Source organism: Ursus arctos, unplaced genomic scaffold (assembly GCF_023065955.2).
Source record: "Ursus arctos isolate Adak ecotype North America unplaced genomic scaffold, UrsArc2.0 scaffold_24, whole genome shotgun sequence".
NCBI classification, from domain to species: domain Eukaryota; kingdom Metazoa; phylum Chordata; class Mammalia; order Carnivora; family Ursidae; genus Ursus; species Ursus arctos.
In genome coordinates this window covers 5,329,351-5,348,698 of record NW_026622919.1, presented here as the reverse complement: position 1 = coordinate 5,348,698, position 19,348 = coordinate 5,329,351, and the positions used below count along the sequence as shown (strand labels likewise).

Genomic DNA, 19,348 nt, shown 5'->3' with positions numbered 1-19,348 from the left:
GGACAGAAGGAAGGCGCTATGAGTCTATAATAGCAGTAAAATGAATATATTGATCAGCTGAAGACAGAAGTAACTGGCCTAATGGTATCTCACTGCAGGGCCCTCATCAACAGTATACAGCTCCCATCATGTCTGAGGAACCTAGGAGCCTGGGCAGAGACAGATTTTGTTTGGGAAAGGCATGGTCTGCCCGTGGGGACCAGGTCTGAGGCCCGTTACAGATGGACCCAGGGAATGTCAGGAAGAACCTTGGTAACAGTTTAGCTCATACTGTCTCTTGAAGGTGGAAATAAATGCTGTCAAATGAAAAAGCAAATAGTAAGATCCTAAAACTTCCAGAAATTCCTGAGGACCCCAAGCCGTATCCGGATACTCCTGTGAGAGCATCTGGCTCAAGAAAAAGTTCTAGTGACCTCACTGTGACCTGGGTGTTTCAGCACTTCCTGAACACCTCTGTCAGGGCATTCTGTGCTGAACTGTAATCCTGTCCCCACCACCTGCCATGGGGCTCCTGGATGAGTACATAGTTGATTTAGTTTTTTGTAGTCTCTATACCCAACATGGGGCTCGAACTTATGACCCTGAGATCAAGAGTTGCTGAGCCAGCCAGGCACCTCTGGATGAGGATATATAGTTGGGGGTGGAGGGGATGGGGGAGGCTAAAACCAGGTCACTGGGGTCTTTATGTCTTCCAGTGCCAGGAGGTGCCTGCGACACAGTCACTCTGGGTAAATACTAAGTGAACGAAGGACGAACACATCCTCAGGTCTAGGGTCTGGCCGGGAAGGGTTCCCTCCAGGACTCACCCCACGCCTCTTACGCAGCGACCAGTGCGCTGAGCTAAGTAAGGGACAGTCCACTGACCAGCGTGGCTGCTCTTCCCTCTACACCACTCCCCACCCCTAACTGAGCCAGATATGCCACCTCAGAAGGTTTCTTCCAGAACAGCCCCCATCCTACTGCATCCCCCGCCAGCGCCAACAGTCCCTCTGATGGGAGGGAGCCCTGCTGCCTGCCATCGGCGGTACCTCGGCGTCCTGCTCTTCAGCGGCGAGGCCGACGAAGTTGCTGTCTGGAGATGAGGACGGCATCACCTGCCAAAGAGCGACAGACATCAAGGCACAGATGCCACGGTTCTCCTACCCCGCCCGCAGGGCCGTGGACTGAAACCAAGTCCTCGGGGCGGAAGTGACACCAGATGGAAGAATCAGGCGTGGGGGTCTTTGATTCCATGGCCCTACCTTGCTGTCCATGGCACTCCTTCCCAGCACAGCGGGCGACTGGCAGGCATCCCTGGCAGACCCTGGCCTGAGCTACTCTGGACGCGTGTGCAGAGCACAGAGCAGCAAAGATGCTCCCCGGGCTCCTCCCTTACCTCTCCTTCTTCTGAGGGCGCCCCGCTGGCGGCCCGGGGCGAAGGGAGAGCCTCTCCCTCTTCCTCAGTGCCCGGGGCGATGTAGGAGCCGGACATGGAGGAGACCGTGTCGGTGCTGATCTGGGAGTGCTGGCTCTGGGAGGACACCATGGACATGACCGACTGGGCCAGACTGCTGCTGGCAGGGTCTGTAGAGACAGGGGTGGAAGGAAGGAGACTGGAGGTCAGGCACGGCTTCTGGTTGCTGACTGAGGAGCCAAGCGGCCTCCCGGTGCTCGCGCGGCCAGTGGGGGACCACGGTGGCCTTGCCACACCCTTGCCCACAAAGGTGTAGGTTTCAGGTGTTCCGAGGTTCTGCTCCTTCACATTTTCGAGCTCAGAACTCAACCCAGGGAGCAAGGATCCGCTTGTCCCTGACTCAGCGTTCAAGGAGCCCATGACGGCAGGGCCGGGGGTGAGATGAGCCCTCCCCGCAGCTGTCAGCAGGACCCCCCGGCCTCTGAGAGGGGCCTGGTTTTCATGCAGCTTAGGTATCAACCTGCCGGCCCTGAGGCCCTCTGGAGGGGCTGTCAGGAGCGCCGAGGACTGGGCTGAGAAGAAGAACGTGCAATTACTCCCACTCCCTCGTGTACCTTCTGGGGAGGAGATCGTGGAAGAGAGAGGCGTCCCTGTGCAAGACGACTGGTCAATAGCTCCCGAGGATGACAGGGTAAGATTCTCACTTTCTGGGGTTACACCACATTCCTGGGGGGAAAGAGAGGAAGCGTGTGAGGGCCAGGGGCCCGGGGAAGGAGGGGGACACCGGGAGGCCCGAGGGCCCCAGCGTCAGGAGACTACGTGCAGAGCAGGGGCGGTTTCTCTTTTGTCCTCACTCCCCTGCAGCCCTGGGCTGGAAGGGCTGCCTCCCAGGGGAGATGCCAACTTCAGTCAGCACACCCTGCCTGGGGCTCAGCATCTGCTCGGGCCATGCAAAGACTGGAGCTCAGGTGACACAGGTCACCCAGCAGCTGTGACACGGGAACACCCGGGTTTCCCAGGATTAGAAACCGCTTTCCTTCTGAAGGAGAACACAAAGCCAGCAGAGGCCTCACTACCTGCGAGGTGGCCCCACTTGGATATCGGGTTAGTTCTAGCTCTACCGACCTCACACAAATGCTACCTTTGCCTCCTGACCCACTCCTGACACCCAGCTACCAGCCACCTGGGCCAGTACCCTCACCCCGTCCCAGGCACATGGGGATTCTGTCCCCATCCCCTTTTCTCCACGAGTTCTGTGTTTTTTTTGTTTTTTAAAGTAGGCTCCATGCCCAACATGGGGCTCGAACTCACGACCCTGAGATCAAGTGTCACGAGCTCCACCAACTGAGCCAGCCAGGCACCCGAAGGAGTTCTGTTTTTCCTGGAGTTCAGGCACTCTGTCCTGCCTGAGCCAGGGAGTCCTCCCGAGGGCTCCGCTGCTCTCTGGGAGCCTGGTCTGCAGCTGCAGAGGGGGGCCTTTGTGGGCCACGCTCTCACGTAACCCTGGCTTGCTCAGCACCCCAGCTTTGGCTCTGGGCGTTTGCATGGACTGCCCCACCAACTGGAAAGCTTCTCTTGCCTTTCTCTACGAGTCTAAAAAAATGCCAAGATCCAGCTCACATGATTCCTCCAGCACACTTCCCTGGTCTTCTCCACTTAACATAATCTCTTGTGTCTCTGCCACAGGACAGTACTGTCCCTGTTATGGGGGGAGATCTCTATAGTTAAGATTCATTCATTCTCTATAGCTAGGATTCATTCATTCAGGGGCACCTGGGTGGCTCAGGCAGTTAGGCATCCGACTCTTGGTTTCAGGTCAGGTCATGATCTCATGAGCCGTGGAATGGGTGCCGTGTCAGGCTCCACGCTCAGCAGGGAGTCTGCTCGAGATTCTCTCCCTCGGCTCCTCCTCCTACTTGAACACATGCACCCGCTCTCTCTGTCTCTCTCACAAGTAAATAAATAAATCTTGAAAGCAAAAGCATCATTCATCCACCCAAAAAATATGTACTGAACAACTATGTGCGAGATGTAGCACCGTAACCTGTGTGCATGTCCGGTCCCCAGCTAGACCCCGAGCACCCAAGGTCAGGGGCCACTTTATCCTCTTTGATTGTTGCAGTTTCCCCAGCTCACTGCCGTATAGACAGCAGGTGTCATACGCCTGCTAAACAGAGCCCGCGGCGCTCACGGGCAGCACTGCATCGGGCTCCCAGCGCCCCTGTGCCGGGCTCTTCGGCCGCTGTCCCTATGCCTAGAACCTGATTTCCTCAGACATTTGCACACACTTTCTCATGTCCTTCATTCTCCGTCCACAGACTACCCCTTAAAGACAGCAACCCCCACCTCTAGCCTCGAGCTCCCTCTCTCCCCATCTGATCCACAGCACCGTCTGAAACAGTCAGTTTTTACTGCCTGGGGGTCCATCCCAACCCCAATATCAAGACTCTCAGTGCCACAAAGGCGAGGACTTTTGTCATCTCCATAATTGCTATTGTTCCAGGCACGTAACACAGGCTCAATACATCGTTGAAAGAATAAGTGGAAAGAAACCTTGGCTGCTGTCTCAAAGAGTGTTCCAAGGTGCCTGAGGAGTGAATGAAAGTGGACGGACCTGGAGAGGCCGGTGGGACGAAAGCACCTGCAGGCCAACGTCCAAGAAACGGAGAATGAGATTACCTCTTCCAGATGCTGGGCTGACGGCCGCTGAGAGAGCTGGGTCTCTGAGTCGCTGCAAGAACGCTCATCTTCCTCTTCATGCAGCACGGAAGAGTTCTGGGAAACAGACCTGCAGAAGTCCGGAGAGGAGCTCCTGAAGCCAGCACCCGCATGAAAAACAGACTGGCCTGCACTCCCGTTAGCCGGACTCCACAGGAAGAAGAGGGCCCAGAGGGGAAGCGGAGGGAAACCCAGATCTTAAGGAAAAGGACGGAGGTGGGAAAGACCACTCAGGAGGGACTGAGAGCTCTTCTGGGTGTCAGAAAATCTCCGCTTTACCTTTAACTCCTTCAATAACTTGTGTCTGAGCCGGGGAAAAACCACTGACATTTTTAGGATCTCAATATTTTTATCTATAAAATGTGCTCTTTGACTCTGCCACAGAAGGCTTCTCATGGCTGTGCCCAGTCGGGTTTAAATGCTGAAGAGGTACAGGAACAGATCACAGTTCCCTCCAGTCTTTAGACTAAGCGATGCTCCCCGTGGGAGTATCAATGACCCTAGGGATGTCCTCTTGCCCATACCCCAGCTGCCCACCAAAAACACACGAGATTTGCCTGTCTGGATTCTCCTAAGTCCCCACCTGCCGCCTTACTTCTGCCCCCTAAGGAGTGAGATAACCTTCTACCGGAGTGTTAGCCCCACGTCTCCCGTGCAGCGAAGAGCTCTGGGAACAGCCCAAAGGGTCTACACTGCCCCGGGGACCCAGGACGTGAGCTAGTACTGAGGAGGGGAAAGTTGCAGTGAAGGCCTATCAGCAGGGACCCTAGGGTCAACACTGTTGAGCACCAACCACTCACTTGGAGAGACTCTTTTTGAGCTTGATCCCTTGGCTGCTGCAGTCAGACAGGCGGTCGAGCGGGGGAGAGCGTCCTGACAGGGGGCAGGTGGCCATCGCTGCCGTAGGAGGGCAGCATTCCTGACAGGTGGCCATCTCCAAGCACGTGGAGGGCAGGGACCGCTGGGGATGGGGTGAGGGGCCCATTGAGGGCTTCCAGAAGAGACACCACTTCATAGCCAGGTGGAATGTTCTCTGAGGACTAGGGGAATCAGAGGCAGGTTGAAAAATTAATTAAGTACTCTTTGTTTTATGGCAGGATCATGTTTCTTGCTCTACACTGAAAAAATGTTTTCTTTTACATCTGGTCTGGCAAGAAGAGCTTCTGCAGAAAGGCTAAAGAAAGATAAAATATCACAGAAACCCATATTCCTAGATTCCACTTGTAGATGAACTTTTCGGTAATGTTTATTTTTTAAATTATAATGGAAATATATGTGCATTATAGGAAATTTGGAAAACATATAAAGGTGGTGGTGGGGGGATGTATCAGTAATCAAATCGCCCAAAATAAAACTTTTATTACCATTCTGGTATATTTTCTTCCAATTCTTTTTCTCTGTATGGTTTACACAGTTACACTCTGTAAATAACAATTTTATATCCTGCTTATGTCAGCAAACATAAATATTTCCCTTCATATACGTCCCCTTTAAATAGAGTCCACATTTCCTACCCCTTCTACTCATGCTGGGGATTTAGCTGTGTCCAACATTTCCTACTGTAAACCACTTTTTGAGGAACACCCCTGTGCACAAATCTTTATTTTTCTGAAGATCCAGTTGGTTTTATTAAGCGATTTGTGAATCAGGCAGGATCCATCTAGCAATTAGAGAGATGTTCCCACAAACCTCTTTTTTTTTTTTTTCCAAATTGTTTTCTTGGTATTAAATTCTGAATCTTAGACTACCAGATAGAAATGTTTTTAAGGCTCTTGATGCATACAGCTATTCTGTTTTGTTTCTTCGATGATCCTTCCATTCGCACTCCTATAAGCGGTACAGAGAGCCTACTTTAACTGCTTCTCTGCCAGCATGGAGTCTTTCTCCTTTTTAAAAGATGTAATTAATTAATTTAAATGGTTTTCTTTCTTTCTTTCTTGCTTTCTTGCTTTCTTTCAGATTTTATTTATTTATTTGACAGAGAGAGTGAGAGAGAGAGAGAGAGCACAAGCAGGGGGAGCAGCAGGCAGGGGGAGAGAGAGAAGCAGACTCCCCGCTGAGCAGGGAGCCTCATGTGGGGCTCGATCCCAGGACCCTGGGATCATGACCTGACCCGAAGGCAGATGCTTAACTGACTGAGCCACCCAGGTGCCCCTTACTTATTTATTTATTTATTTATTTATTTGAGAGTGCACACAAGTGCATGTGGGGTGCAAGTGAGCACGGGGAGGAGCAGAGGGGGAAGGAGAAGGAAAGAGAATCTGAAGCAGACTCTTTCCTCACTCAGCACTGAGTTCAATGCGGGGCTCAGTCTCAGGACTGTAAGATCTTGACCTGAAACAAATGCTTAACCCCACTTGACTGACTGTGCCCCCCAGGTGCCCCCCATGGAGTCTCTTTTAAAAAGCTTTCGAATCTGAAAGGTGAAAAATGGTATCTCATTTTAATTTGAATATTGTGGATATTTAATGTGGTTAACTTAAAAAAAAAAAAAGATGCTTAACCAGCTAAGCATCCTCTTCTGAGAATTTTATTTTTTTTTACTTTAATTTTAATTTTTTTTCCTCTTCTGAGAATTTTAAAAAATATCCTTTGTCCGTTTATTTTGTTTGATTTATAGGAGCCATGGCAAAGATATTAGGCTTCTCTCTGATAGAAATGTTGTGAAGACATTAAATGATTCATTGTTTGATTTTTAATTGTAATCCTTTACACATCTTCTCACATCTGAGCTTTTAATTTTTTTATGTGGTAAAATCTACACTTTCCTGTAGCATTCCTCTGCTTTTAAGCTTAGAGAGTCCTCTCCCATTCAAAGTCAACTAAAGAATCAGCTAGAATGTATTCTCAGTCTTTAATGTTTGGTTTGCTTTGGTTTGCTTTAATATAGTTAACTAGTTACTCTGTCTGGAATTCATTTGTTAATCTGGTAAGGACTGAAGTGCTAAGCTGATTTTTCCTCCCTAAATAGCTAACTAATTATCCTAATACCACGTACTGGAGGGTGGCTCTCCTCCACTCGTGTGTGAATGTGGAGACGGCCTCTGCTAGGACCACACAGCTCTGAGGCTGCGCTCGCGCGCCAGCTACTTGCACCGTGACACGGAAGTGAAGTATGCCATCCACTTGGCTCCCAGGTGCTGGAGCCATGGAACGGGATAAAGAAAAACAGTCACCTCCTTGGAGGCCCCAGATAAACCTAGTAAATTGTATTCAAATGCAAAACAATCATGCCCTTGTTCCTGCTTAGGGGGAGCTCCCGACTGGGGTGAGGCTGCAAGCCGACCAGGCACGGTAAATATTAACTGGACGCCGAGTTCCCAGGGAGGAAAAGGGGGATTTAACGATCAGTATCCAATTTTCCGTTGTAATACTGGTTGGTTTTAATACAACGTGACCTCAGCCAGCTTACTAAATACTGCAGTGTGCCAAGGTTTAATTACTTGTTGCAAAGTCAGGTAAAGAAGGATGAAAGGTGCAAAGAGCCAGCAAGGAGACCAGAACGCTCGCTTCCCGGGTGGTCCTGGTGCCCAGCCCCACTCACCGAATGCTCTTCTGAGTCAGATGTCTGGGACGAGATGATGGGGTTAAAGCTGGTGGGGGACAAGGGGCCCAATTTTTTCCTCATGGCCCGGATCTGAAGCAGCGCCCGGAAGGCTAGAAGGAAACAGGCCGTCGTCAGCCACCCTGATGCAGGAGTCAGGATGAACAGGAGCCCGGGCAGAAACCCCAGTGCCCCCTCCCAGCGGCGGTCAGTTTGCAGAGCCTGCTGTCCGGTCTCGGCTTACGGCTCTGGGACTCACGCAGTCGGCAGATGGGGCAGTTGTTGGCCTGGTAGCGAAGGGTGTCGGCACACGTGTTACACAGGCAAAGGTGGCGACAGGGCAGAATCAAGGTGTCCCGGACATCTGAGAGACACACCACACACTCAGCACTGTTATCGCTTACTTCGTCCTCAGCCACCTGTCCCAGGAGACAGAAACGTAGCCAGTGACACAAAGACCTTCGTGTCCTGTTTTCTTTACAAGCAGCTTGCCTGAAGAGCTGAGACGAGTAAGAACAAAATCTTACATTGACTCTGGACTTTATAGTTCAGCAAGTGCGTTCGCTTACTGGGTTTCACTTATTTTCGGAGCTGTTTCTCTCTAGCCATCCTAGGGGCTCAGACTGTCGGGCTGGAGAGGTTAGGAGACCACACAGGGAAGGGCGGGGGCCATGTGGGACACTGGGGGGTAGCCAGGTCACTGAGTGGCCAGAGCTCTGCAGAGGAACTCATCCAAACCTGCCGATGCTTTTCATTTCCAAAGTGATATAAGCAAACACCCTCCTCGGACCAGACTAATTTCAGAGTTCGGCACGCTGCATACTTATATCCTAGCTTTATCAGAGCATTTCTCCCTTTGCCTCCTGGGAAAAGTACATTCAGAATTTTGCATAGAACTTGCCTTAGAATCTTGTGTGTTGTACTTGTTTTCGATTCCATAGATCTCCTGAAGGAGGTAGCTGACCCCATCTACCTGGAGAGCAAACAGCAAAGTTCAACAGCAGGCTGGCTCCACGGAGAGAAGGGGGAACTCGCCCCTCAACCTTCTCTGGTAACTAAGGACTACTGATTCACAATGAAAAAAATCAAAGGCCTAGACAAGCAAAGGATGCTTTTATTTACTTATGTTTTTCTCTTTGCCAGGGAAAAGAAAATCAAATGTTTAATTCATCCACCATTATGCCCAACAGGGAACATGAAAGTTCACGAAGGCGACACTAACGCGTGTGCCGCAGCTCACTGCTGCAGACAGTCAGGAAAGCAGAGTTAAGCAAAGCACAGACTAGCAAAAGGGTGGAAGGATATGCATCGAAATAAAAGCATTAGCTAGTAATAGAAGTGACATGTAGGCATCATAAAAATAAAGGAATGCAGAGGTGCCTGGGTGGCGCAGTCAGTTAAGCATCCGCCTCTTGGTTTTGGCTCAGGTCATGATCTCAGGGTGGCAAGACCGAGCTCCGCATGGGGCTCTGTGCTGAGCACAAAGTCTGCTGAAGTTTCTCTCTCCCTCCCCACCTCACACCCTCTCTCTCTAAAATAAATAAATCTTTTTTAAAAAGGATTTTATTTTTCTAAAGATGAATTTATTTAATTAGAGAGAGAGAGAGAGCGTACAAGCAGGGAGGGGTAGAGGGAAAGGGAGAGGGAGACTCTCCACCAGACTCCCTGTTGAGCATGGAGCCCAATGTGGGGTTCAGTCCCACGACCCTGAGATCATGACCTGAGCTGAAATCCAGAGTCGGATGCTTAACCCACTGAGCCACCCTGGCACCCCATAAATAAATAAATCTTAGAAAAAAATAATAAAGGAATGGAACAGAGAAAGAAAGAGAGGAGAAACAGGCAAGGGGTGGAGCGGAAGGGAAAACATGAGAAGAGAGACAGAGAGACAGTAGGACCTTGAAGGGAGGCCGATTGAGGCCCTGTACCTGCATGAGCCACCTGCCACCCACATGGCCAATGAGCCTCTGGGCCCTATTCCTTAAAACCTCAACTTCCATGCCCACTTCCCCTAGCCTGAGCCATGTTAGTGCCAAAGCAGGCCCTTCCCTTGTTTCTCTGTGTGAGCTCACTCCTCCCTCTGCTTCACCTCTGTCCCACTGATCCCCTCCTCTAAGACCTAGCCAGTCGCTGACCTCATAACCCACTCTCCAGTTTGACAGAGTCTTTTGCTAATGTCAAGCTACCAATAGGAAAATAGATAAACCATTTACCTTGAGCTACCCTAGCCTTTCCATCCTCCCTAGATGTCCTGGAGAATGAGGCCTTCCCATGAGACAACTCACCAAGGCCTGGCCTTCCCAGGCAGTACCTTGGGCTCAGGATCTGTTTTCTCCTCTGCCTTTTAAAACTTGTTTCAACCTACTGATTCATTAAATTGGAAAGGATATTATCAACAAATTTATACTCAGGTGTTACTGACTGCATGAAGAGGGGAGAACACTTAACCCCCAACAATGAATAGTGCAGAATTTCAGACATCTATCACCCATCTGCAGGGGGGCCTGCCAATGCCCCTGGAACCACTCTCCCCTCCTCACTCCCTCTGTCTCTGCTCCCATTCTGGCAAAAGTGGAAAAGAATGTGCTGGCACCCGGCGGGGGTTAGGAGCAGATGTACGTGTAACTTGCCGGTCATTCTGGAAGGGGCAGATGGCCAGTAAACTCGGGATATTAGAAAAGCAGTGGTGGGATGAATTAAGCCAAGGGCCCTAATTGGCTCTGAATTGGACCCCAACACTTTATCCTTTAGCTTGGAAGGTCTCTCACCCTGGCATTTTGAATAAAAAGAGCTCTCCCTAAGCCTAATGTCAAGAGACAAATCTTGTCTTTTCACTTCTCAAGTCCTTGCTCAGATAATGGCCGCCTTACCACCAACAATTCTGGAACAATAAAGACACCCAAGATCAGTATTCCTTTCAGGCCACCCAAGGAGTTTCTAACACACAAAAGTACTCCCTTTTTACTTTTCTTTGATTAAAAAAGGGGGGGGAGAAAGAAGGGTGCCTAGCAAAAGAGAAAAAAAGAGAAGGAGAGAGAGATGAAAAGAAAAAAGGGTGGGGGACACCAAGGACCCCTGGCCATCAAATACTTACCACTTGTTTCTGTTTGAGGGGCTTGACGCAGAAAGTCCCATCCGTGTGCTGGAATGAAAGAGGACAGTTATGACCTGGAAGGAGGGCAAGAAGGCACCAGGTGTTCTTGGTTACTGCTCTCGATTATACATGCGTGCGATTACAGACGCCTCACCCCCGCAGGGCCTTCCAAGTATCCAATCTGACCTTCCCATTTTAAGAAAAGGGAACGGAGGCCTCGGGAGCTGCAGGTCATGCAGCAAGCTGGCAGCAGGGCTGGAACTAGACCCCAGGGTAGCACCCAGTGTGGGGCTCCTTCGGCTTGACCACAGCTTCCGAGCCAGACCCATCCTGCTGCTTCAGGCAGCCGGCAGACAGGGCTATCCGCGACCCCACACGAAAGCCAGGTAAACACAACAAGTGAGGCCCTACTCACCTTTTCGAAAGTGCCCAGCAGTACATGGCAATGGCCAAAATACTCTGAAAAGAGAAAGGCACATGGATGAGGAAGAAAGCCCAACAACACACTTTGATGCCCATCTACCTTCCCCGATTCCCCGCAACTGGCAAACCAATGCTCTAGGCCATGAGGCGAAAGGGCGCATTCTGTAACCCAGTGCTGCTCTCGTCCGCCTGAGGAGCGCACGGGGACACAGAGACCGCCTGCCTGATGCCCGTGGAGAGGGCGTGCTGTTCGTGCATGAAAAAGAGCAGTGCGCACAGTGAAAGAAGAAAGTGCCCGTTACCGTCTCCTTCATCCACCACGGCGTGGACCACTAAAGGGTAAACCTCTCGGTCCAGATCGAAGCCAAGCTAAAGGGAGAGAAAAGGGAACATGTTGAAATGGCACAGTAATCCATTAGGGAGGGAGGTGTCGTCAAGAAGCATTAGCTTCGGGCGCCTGTGTGGCTCAGTCGGTTAAGCGTCTGCCTTTGGCTCAGGTCATGATCCCAGGGTCCTGGGATCGAGCCCTGAGTCGGGCTCCCTGCTCAGCAAGGAGCCTGCTTCTCCCTCTGCCCCTCCCCTTGCTCGTGCTCTCTCTCTCCCTCTCTGTCAAAAAACTAAATAAAATCTCAAAAAAAAAGAAGCATTAACTTCATCTCTGCTCTGGTTCATCAACCTCGTGACCCCCTAAGTCTGTTCCATGGAAGGCCACTGTTTGTCTCTAAAGCCTCGTGGCTATAAAGCCCTCTAACTTGCAGGTTCTTTTCTTTGAGCGCGGCTTTCTCCAAGTATCCGAGGTGAATGGGCTACTTTGGAACAGAGAACTTAATGGCATTCGGTGTATCACTAGGGCATGAAGGAGTCACAGGGTTGAAGGACGGCGTGGCCTCTGAGCATCCGGGCAGCCTGGGCACCGCTGGCCGCAGTCCTGACGAGGCCCTAGGCCCCTCTGGGTCCACGTGAGGAACCTGCCCTCCGCCCGGCAGCCTGTCGCCTGGTCCAGAGGCAGCTCACCTCCTCCTCCGCCCACTCGGAGGGGTCCACGGTGTGGGAAGGCAGGCAGAACTGCTGACACACGCCCCGCTTGTAATGCACCGTCTCCGACTGCAGGCTGTTGTCTTTGGGGATGTAGCTGTCGAGCAAAGAGGGAAGCAAAGCGAAAGTCAGAATCTAGCCCAGACGGAGGGGCCGTTTCCCCTGTCCCATGTCTGGTCTCAACGTCAACAGGTACAGAAAAGAAAAGGAGAGAAAATATTTCCTTAATAAACCGTTTCCTTTGCTCTTGCTTGGTCACGCTGCTGAACTTATCCATTGAACCCACCCATCCACAGAAAGGTAGCTTAACTGATGTTTAACAGCATCTTGATGAAACGAAAGTTTCCGCTGCCACATGCCACTGCACACGGTGGCACAGTGTGCAGGGAAAAGCTAAAGAGGTGGGGCTCTGGGGAAGAAAATCCAAATTCCGGAGCCAGATCTCGCCTGGCGGTTGCAAAAGGTTTCCTTCCATGGGCGAGTGTGGAAGGCGAGAACCCCGCCCATCTGGGAAGGACACAGCTCACTTGGTCTCTCGTTCTCACCTGGCAATCCCATTCTGGAACTCTTCCGTGGCCTGATAGTAGATAGTGATGGCCACCCGAGCATCAGTGTCAAAGGTGAACTCCACGTTGTAGTGGACTTTAGCTCTGCCGGCCTCTTCTCCAGGGGTCTTCACCTCCTCTGCACACCTGGAAAACCACAAAGACTCAGCATTTTGGGGATGGCAAATCAGTATTTTTAAATTTATCTTTTTTTTTTTTTAAACTTAATACACTGTGAGCTTCTCTCCATGGCCATAGACTTAGGCCTACGTCTTTATTCTGAATGACGGCTCATGCCCACTACGGGGGGGCATTTCGGTGGTGTCTGCTACTTCACAGTGCTATGGTGAACACTTGGGCATTGGCCAGACCTTTTTTTTTTTTAGGTTTTTACTGTAATCGAAGTTACTACCCATAGTTTACGTAGTTTCCACAAGGCTTGTCACAAAAGCAGCAGGCCCCACCCCTTCCCCTTCCTCCTCTTCAGAGAGGATCTCTGCCTCTTCTAGCTGATCATTTTGTCATTTACCTGCATGTTTCTATAGAACATGCTTGCATGACTCTTGACTTTTCAGTTTCAGGCATCATCCATGGCCTTCCTTCCATGGGAGCCAGGATTTCTTTCTCTTTCCTTGCGCTGCCCCATATGAGTACGCCTGCCCCTCAGTGTGTACGTCATGCTTCTGGAAGCTCAGCACCTTCCTGTCTGCATTACTGATTATATGAACATGACTCCAGCTTAGCCACAGAGTAATCGTTGATCATTTGTCTTTTCCTGCATCATTTTTTCCTCAGAGACAGTGTTTCTCTCTTTGGACGAGGGCCTGGGGGCAGAAGGTATGAGGCGAGCAGGCTGGAGGGTTCGACATCCAGTGTACCTAAATTCACTTAACCCCCATTTTTAGTACTGAATTCAACCTTAGCTGTGCCTGGGTCCCCTGAGTCCAGAGTCTCTGTTTTAACTTTTCCATTGAGAATGGTCTGCCAGCCTTCCGCCGGGGTGTGGGGAGGGCAGCTCTGGCTGTGCGGCATAAAGGAGGGGATCTGACGGCCTCTTCAGCAGGCTTCCCACCAATCCGCTTCATTTCGCCTTCCACCTCGGCGTCCAGGGGTTACTGCCAATTCCTAAGCCTTTGGGGGTAACAGTTTAACTGGGTGATTCTCAGCTTTTGCTTCTGCTCACTCAGGATTCTGATCTCCCAGGCCTGCTAAGTTATTTAACACCTGCCTTTGTTCTAGTCCTTAAACTGCACTGCTGTTGCTCCTTTCCAATCCCCACAGGTCTTCTGGATTAATGCTTTTAAAAAATACTCTTATTAGTGAATTCTGACTGGAAGCAAAAGATGTTCAATCCTCCATCTTTACCTGGAAATCTGAATCAAAATCTACCCTAGTCTCGTAATCTCGGAAAAACAGAGCAACCCTGGCAGTTATCGAATAGCAGGTGTCTTTCCTCCTATCATCTTGTTGAATCCTGGCAAGAGCTGTGAAAGGTAAAGTGTGGGGTCGCTCTCTACGATGGAAAACCTGAAGCTCAGGGACTTATGTGAGCATGGTCCTGGGTGCTCGCGGAGCTGGGAAGCGACCTGGTCTTCGGCTTCCAGGCGGGGTTCTGCCAGCGTCGCCCAGCACTGCACTCTGCCGAGCCCTGGCCCTTGAGCCACAGGCTCGTGTGATGAGAGAGAAACAAAGTGCAGAGGGAGGCCTCAGGAGCCTCGATCCATTCTGCTGCCGCAGGCACTGCCCCAGGGAGGGCGAAGGGCCCCAGGGAGGCGAGCGCCCAGCTGCAGGCTGCTCCCCGGCAGAGCACGTCCCTCCGCGGCTGCCCGGTCCCCAGAGCGGACTCCAGGGCTGGGGGAATGGTTGGGGAAGGAGCCAAAACTTCAGGGACAAATGAAATACAAAAATGAAGAGAGAAAGACAGCAAGTAAATTAGTGGTTGCTTAGGTCTGGAAGAGGGTTTCGGGGGGATATGTGGAGTCACCACTAGTGAGTTCAGGGTCTCTTTTGGGGGTGATGAAAATGTTCTAAAATTCGATGGTAGTGATGATTGCACCACTCTGAAGATACTAAAAACCACGGGATTTTACACTTTAAACGGATGAACTGTACAGCATGTGTTATATCTTAATCAAGCTGTTATATTAAAACAATTATCTGAGAGAAATAAACTTCCTAATGCTAACAGGACTGACCTGTACAGGCATAAAATGGCCTCGGAGTCATCTTCCTTGCCCTTTTAGAAAACTCTGGGACCCTTGATTTGCCCTTGCCAAATCTGTCTTCCCAGGGGACCAGTGGGCGCATTAGCAGACTGGCATGCTCTCTGTCAGTGCAAAAATTACACTATCTTAGCGATCGCACAGAGAGGGCAAGTGTGGGTGATAATTAATATTGATGATGATGATGAACCAACCAGCCGAGGGCACTACGAGCTCCTCGGAGGAGGGACACATGAGATGAAGAGTAAATTTTAGCAATAAAATAAGGATTTTATATTCCAACTTCAAATACCCCATTTTTCCCTAGGCTTGCTGAAGCATCTGCAAAATTCACTTTTTCCCTCAATAATTCTTTTTTTTAAAAAAAATCATAAAACAAGGATAATAAGGACTGCCTCCAGGAAAGGGAAAAGTCCTTCACAAACACAGATGCCAAGTTCTGAACAATCTAGATACAGGAAGACCTAATCTCCATGGACGGGGACTGCCTGGTCAGTGCCAGGGCGGTTCACATCCCCGAGCCCCGGGGGATCAGGCTCTGGGTCTGGCAGGAACTGCTTCCCAAGCCTCTGGGGGGAGTGGGCTGCACTGCACCTCAAACAGGCCTGAGCCCCACCCCAGGGGGAACTTACTTTACGAGTCTTAGTGTGTCCTTCCGGATGTTGACCAGGCTTCTTAGAGTCTTCACGGGCTCTTGGGGAGGTGGGGCAGCATAAGGAAACTGTGTCAGAAACAAAGTGGGAGAAGGCAGTGTGTTTAGACAGACCTGTAACTGTCCCCCACTGGCACAAAGCTTCAAGGCTGACAAAGAACAGCCTTTCGAGGTGAGATGGGAAGGCGCCACTCTCCTAACTCGGTGAGGACACGGAGACCCAACATGTTAAGTGAACTTGCTCAAGGTCACAGCCAGTGGGAAGAACGGGGATTCGATTTGGCGTCAAAAGGTCTAGATTTATCTGCTTTTTCCATTGTAGGCAGCTTATTTGAGTCAGCATTCAAAATGTGGATAACTAATAAAAACTCCTACTGAAGTTCCAAATACCAAAGGACACACCGTGGCCGAGTTAATCACAAAAGGCTTTTCCATCTGACCTGAGACAACAGGGAGCCAGACCCGCAAGGTTTTTCCTTCAGTGAAGCCACATGGTGTCTTCGGAATTTAGGAACTGCAAATAAAAGAGCACCCCATCCTGTGTGCAGAGCTGGGGCTGCAAGCAGTGAGGAGCACACCTTCCCTGCAGCTGGTTATATAAAGCAGAGCTCTTGAAAATGTGAGCCAGGGGCTATTTCGGGGTCATCAAAGGTTTCTGGTTGTCTGTCATTTACCTTATGCTTTCACTCGCTCCCCATTGAGATGTGGCACTCTGCATGATGCTAATGAGGTAAGGAAGGGGACACAGTAGAAAATTTAAGTGGGGTTTGCTTTCAGACAATTAAGAATGATTGTAAATGCTGCCAGTATTGTTCTAGTGTTTTCTGGACAATAAACATTTTTTACACATAATTCACAGAAAACCCACCACCAGTCTCTGTAGCTTGCTTGGCAAAACTGTGGTACTCCTAGCTCTACACCTGTCTGTCTCCAGGGTGCCTGGGTGGCTCAGCCGTTGAGTGTCTGCCTTCGGCTCAGGTCATGATCCTAAGGTCCTGGGATCGAGCCCCGCATCGGGCTCCCTGCTCAGCGGGAAGCCTGCTTCTCCCTCTCACACTCCCCTCGCTTGTGTTCCCTCTCTCGCTGTCTCTCTCTGTCAAATAAATAAATAAAATCTTAAAAAAAAAAAAAAAAAGGATCGTCTACCTCCTAGTGCTGGGATCGGAAAATAGAACACCCACATGATGCTCTAATGGCACTGTCACAGATTTTTGCTGAACGTGGTTCCTTTTCTTGGGAAACGTAACTTAACCTACGGCACATCTGATTTCATGTATTCAGTATGATTGGTGATAATTCACTTGTGCGAATGTGACCCTGAAGTAAATACATTCAGTCTACTTTATGCGCATGCAGATTACCCACTTTGTGGGTAATCTACAGAAACACTGAACTTGATCATTGATATATGAAACATATATTCTTTTAAAACGTAGGACTATTGGTTTTTCTAATTACAAAGCAATACATGCTCAAGCAGAAAATCTGAAAAACACACACAAAAACACAGAATCGGCTACATTTTCACCGCTCAGCAATACCAAAGTTAACACTGCAGAACGAGTCTCTCCAGACAGGCGTCCATCCCCATCCATCCGTCTACTCACCTACCCTTCCCTGTGCCGAGGCCCGGTTTCAAACTGTGCCCACTATTTTATTCTCTTTTTCACTTAGAAAGATGTGGTAAATGTTTCAAAAGTCTATAATCGGACATGAGTACAACACACATTGGAGAAAGGGACATATTTTATTTAATCAATTCCATAGCATTCAACGTTTTCCATTGATTTCACTCTTTCTTCTTCTTCTTCTTTTTTTATTTTTTTGCGATACAAATGTTGTGGTGAGTGCCTTGTTCCTACATTTCTACATGCTTGATTACTTCCTTAGGACAAATTCCTAGAAGTGGAATTACTGGATCAAAGAGTAAGCATATTTTTAAGACTTTAAAAAATATTTTGCCAAATTGTTCTCCAGAAAGCTGATTCCAGTTGTGCTCTCCCACTGGCAGCATATGAGGAGGCTTTTCTATAGGAAAGCGCGGTTCTAGTTCAGATCCTCTCTGTGGCCCGTTTCCCCACCCCCCATTTCCCTAGGCTGTCACACTAAAGGAATTTAAAACAATTTTAAAATAAGCTTAAGCAAAAAGTAATTAGGCAAGAAAATCCGACACAAATGCTAGTCTATTCTAAAGCCAAAATAAATGACTTTGGGATTAAAATTTTTTTCTGGAGTAGCAAGTTAATCATATTCATTTGCACAGGTACTTGGGAGTTACCCATAACTCCTACCTGAGTTTTAAAAAAAAGTGCAACTCTTCTTTCATTCTTCACCCATTTCTCCCCCAGAAAAGAAAAACAAAAGGAAAGGGAAAAAAGAAAGACGAGTGGTCTTCGTCTTCCACTTAGAATAATCCCGGAGCTTCAATTCTCTGTCAGAAAGGTACTGACCTCGAAGGTTCGGTCCACTAGTCCCTGAGCAGACCAAACCTTATTCTTTGTCCACTAGTCTTCACCTAAAGCCTGTCTTCATTCTGAAAAGTGAAACAGAATTCCAGAAACTGCAGTTAGGTATCCTTCACGAAGCCGTTCAGTTTCTGTACTCCGGAATGGTGTCTGAGAAATGGGAAGGCGTTCCCATCAGGCCATCTTGACCTTGAGGCAAGAAGTCAGGACCGGCCTTACAGAAGGCCTGGCAGTCTTCCTCCATCTGTGGGCCTGGTGGCATGTTTTGTACAAGATCAAAAAGGCCATTTCTTCCCCTTGACTGGCCTACTTGTGCCAAGGTATTTGTATCTGAGAGAAACAACTCCATTTGGTCCTTCCTTGTCACCATTCACTCCCCAACTCAGTGGAAGCTTACTGAGTATCCACTTTGTGCCAGGATCCGGCTGGGTTCTTTAGATACATATTTTTTCATTTTACTTTATTTAATTGTGGTAAAATAGCCATAATATGAAAATGTTCACCTTCACCATTTAAAGCACACAGTTTAGTGATCTGAAGTATATTCACCTGTCATGCTACCAACACCACCAACCCCTCCAGTTTAAATACACTCTTATTTGGGGCAACTTGGTGGCTCAGTCCGTGAAGCGTTTGCCTTCAGCTCAGGTCATGATCCCCGGGTCTTGGGATCGAGCTCCGAGTCGGGCTCCCTACTCAGCAGGAAGCCTGCTTCTCCCTCTCCTTCTGCTTGTGTGCTCTCTCCTCTCTCTCTTTCAAATACTTAAATAAATAAAATAGTTTTAAAAATAAAAATAAATTAAAAAAATACATTCTTATTTAATGTGCTCAACACTAAGAGACACGTCTGCCATGCACACCAGATTGTCAGGTTCTCGAGGAACTCAAGAATATGTTGGTTGATTAGATAAATGAAGAACGTCAGTATTAACACCCTCATTTTGCAGATACAGAAACTGAATTCAAAAGATTTGTGTAATTACTGAAGATACAGGGCTAATGAGTAGCGGCATCAGGATTTGAACCCACAACCAGGAACTGACTCCAAAGCCACATTCGTTCCATTGCAGCTACCTGAGCTAGTGCAGGGCGCGTGGCTCTGATCCGAGTGTTCTCTACGAGCCTGAGTAGCGTGTAGAGAGTCTGACACTTAAACATTCACTGCAAAGATACCAAATCCTGTTCAGGTTCTGGAAGCTGGTCGAAACTCTGGATTACATCCTTATGCTTAGCCAGCAGTACATACAAAAGCACACC

At 49.2% G+C, this 19,348-nt stretch overlaps 1 protein-coding gene across 1 annotated transcript in view; it reads right to left on the bottom strand.

Moving 5' to 3' along the window:
* The window catches only part of RNF157 (ring finger protein 157), a 73,051-nt gene that overhangs the window by 10,202 nt on the left and 43,501 nt on the right, over positions 1–19,348 (bottom strand). Inside the window, 15 exon segments of the mRNA XM_026484227.4 lie at positions 1,029–1,094; positions 1,376–1,563; positions 2,008–2,119; positions 4,073–4,181; positions 4,912–4,973; positions 4,975–5,151; positions 7,656–7,768; positions 7,915–8,074; positions 8,557–8,628; positions 10,750–10,797; positions 11,165–11,208; positions 11,475–11,541; positions 12,187–12,304; positions 12,753–12,899; positions 15,607–15,695. Coding sequence (XP_026340012.4) covers positions 1,029–1,094; positions 1,376–1,563; positions 2,008–2,119; positions 4,073–4,181; positions 4,912–4,973; positions 4,975–5,151; positions 7,656–7,768; positions 7,915–8,074; positions 8,557–8,628; positions 10,750–10,797; positions 11,165–11,208; positions 11,475–11,541; positions 12,187–12,304; positions 12,753–12,899; positions 15,607–15,695 — 1,572 coding nt within the window.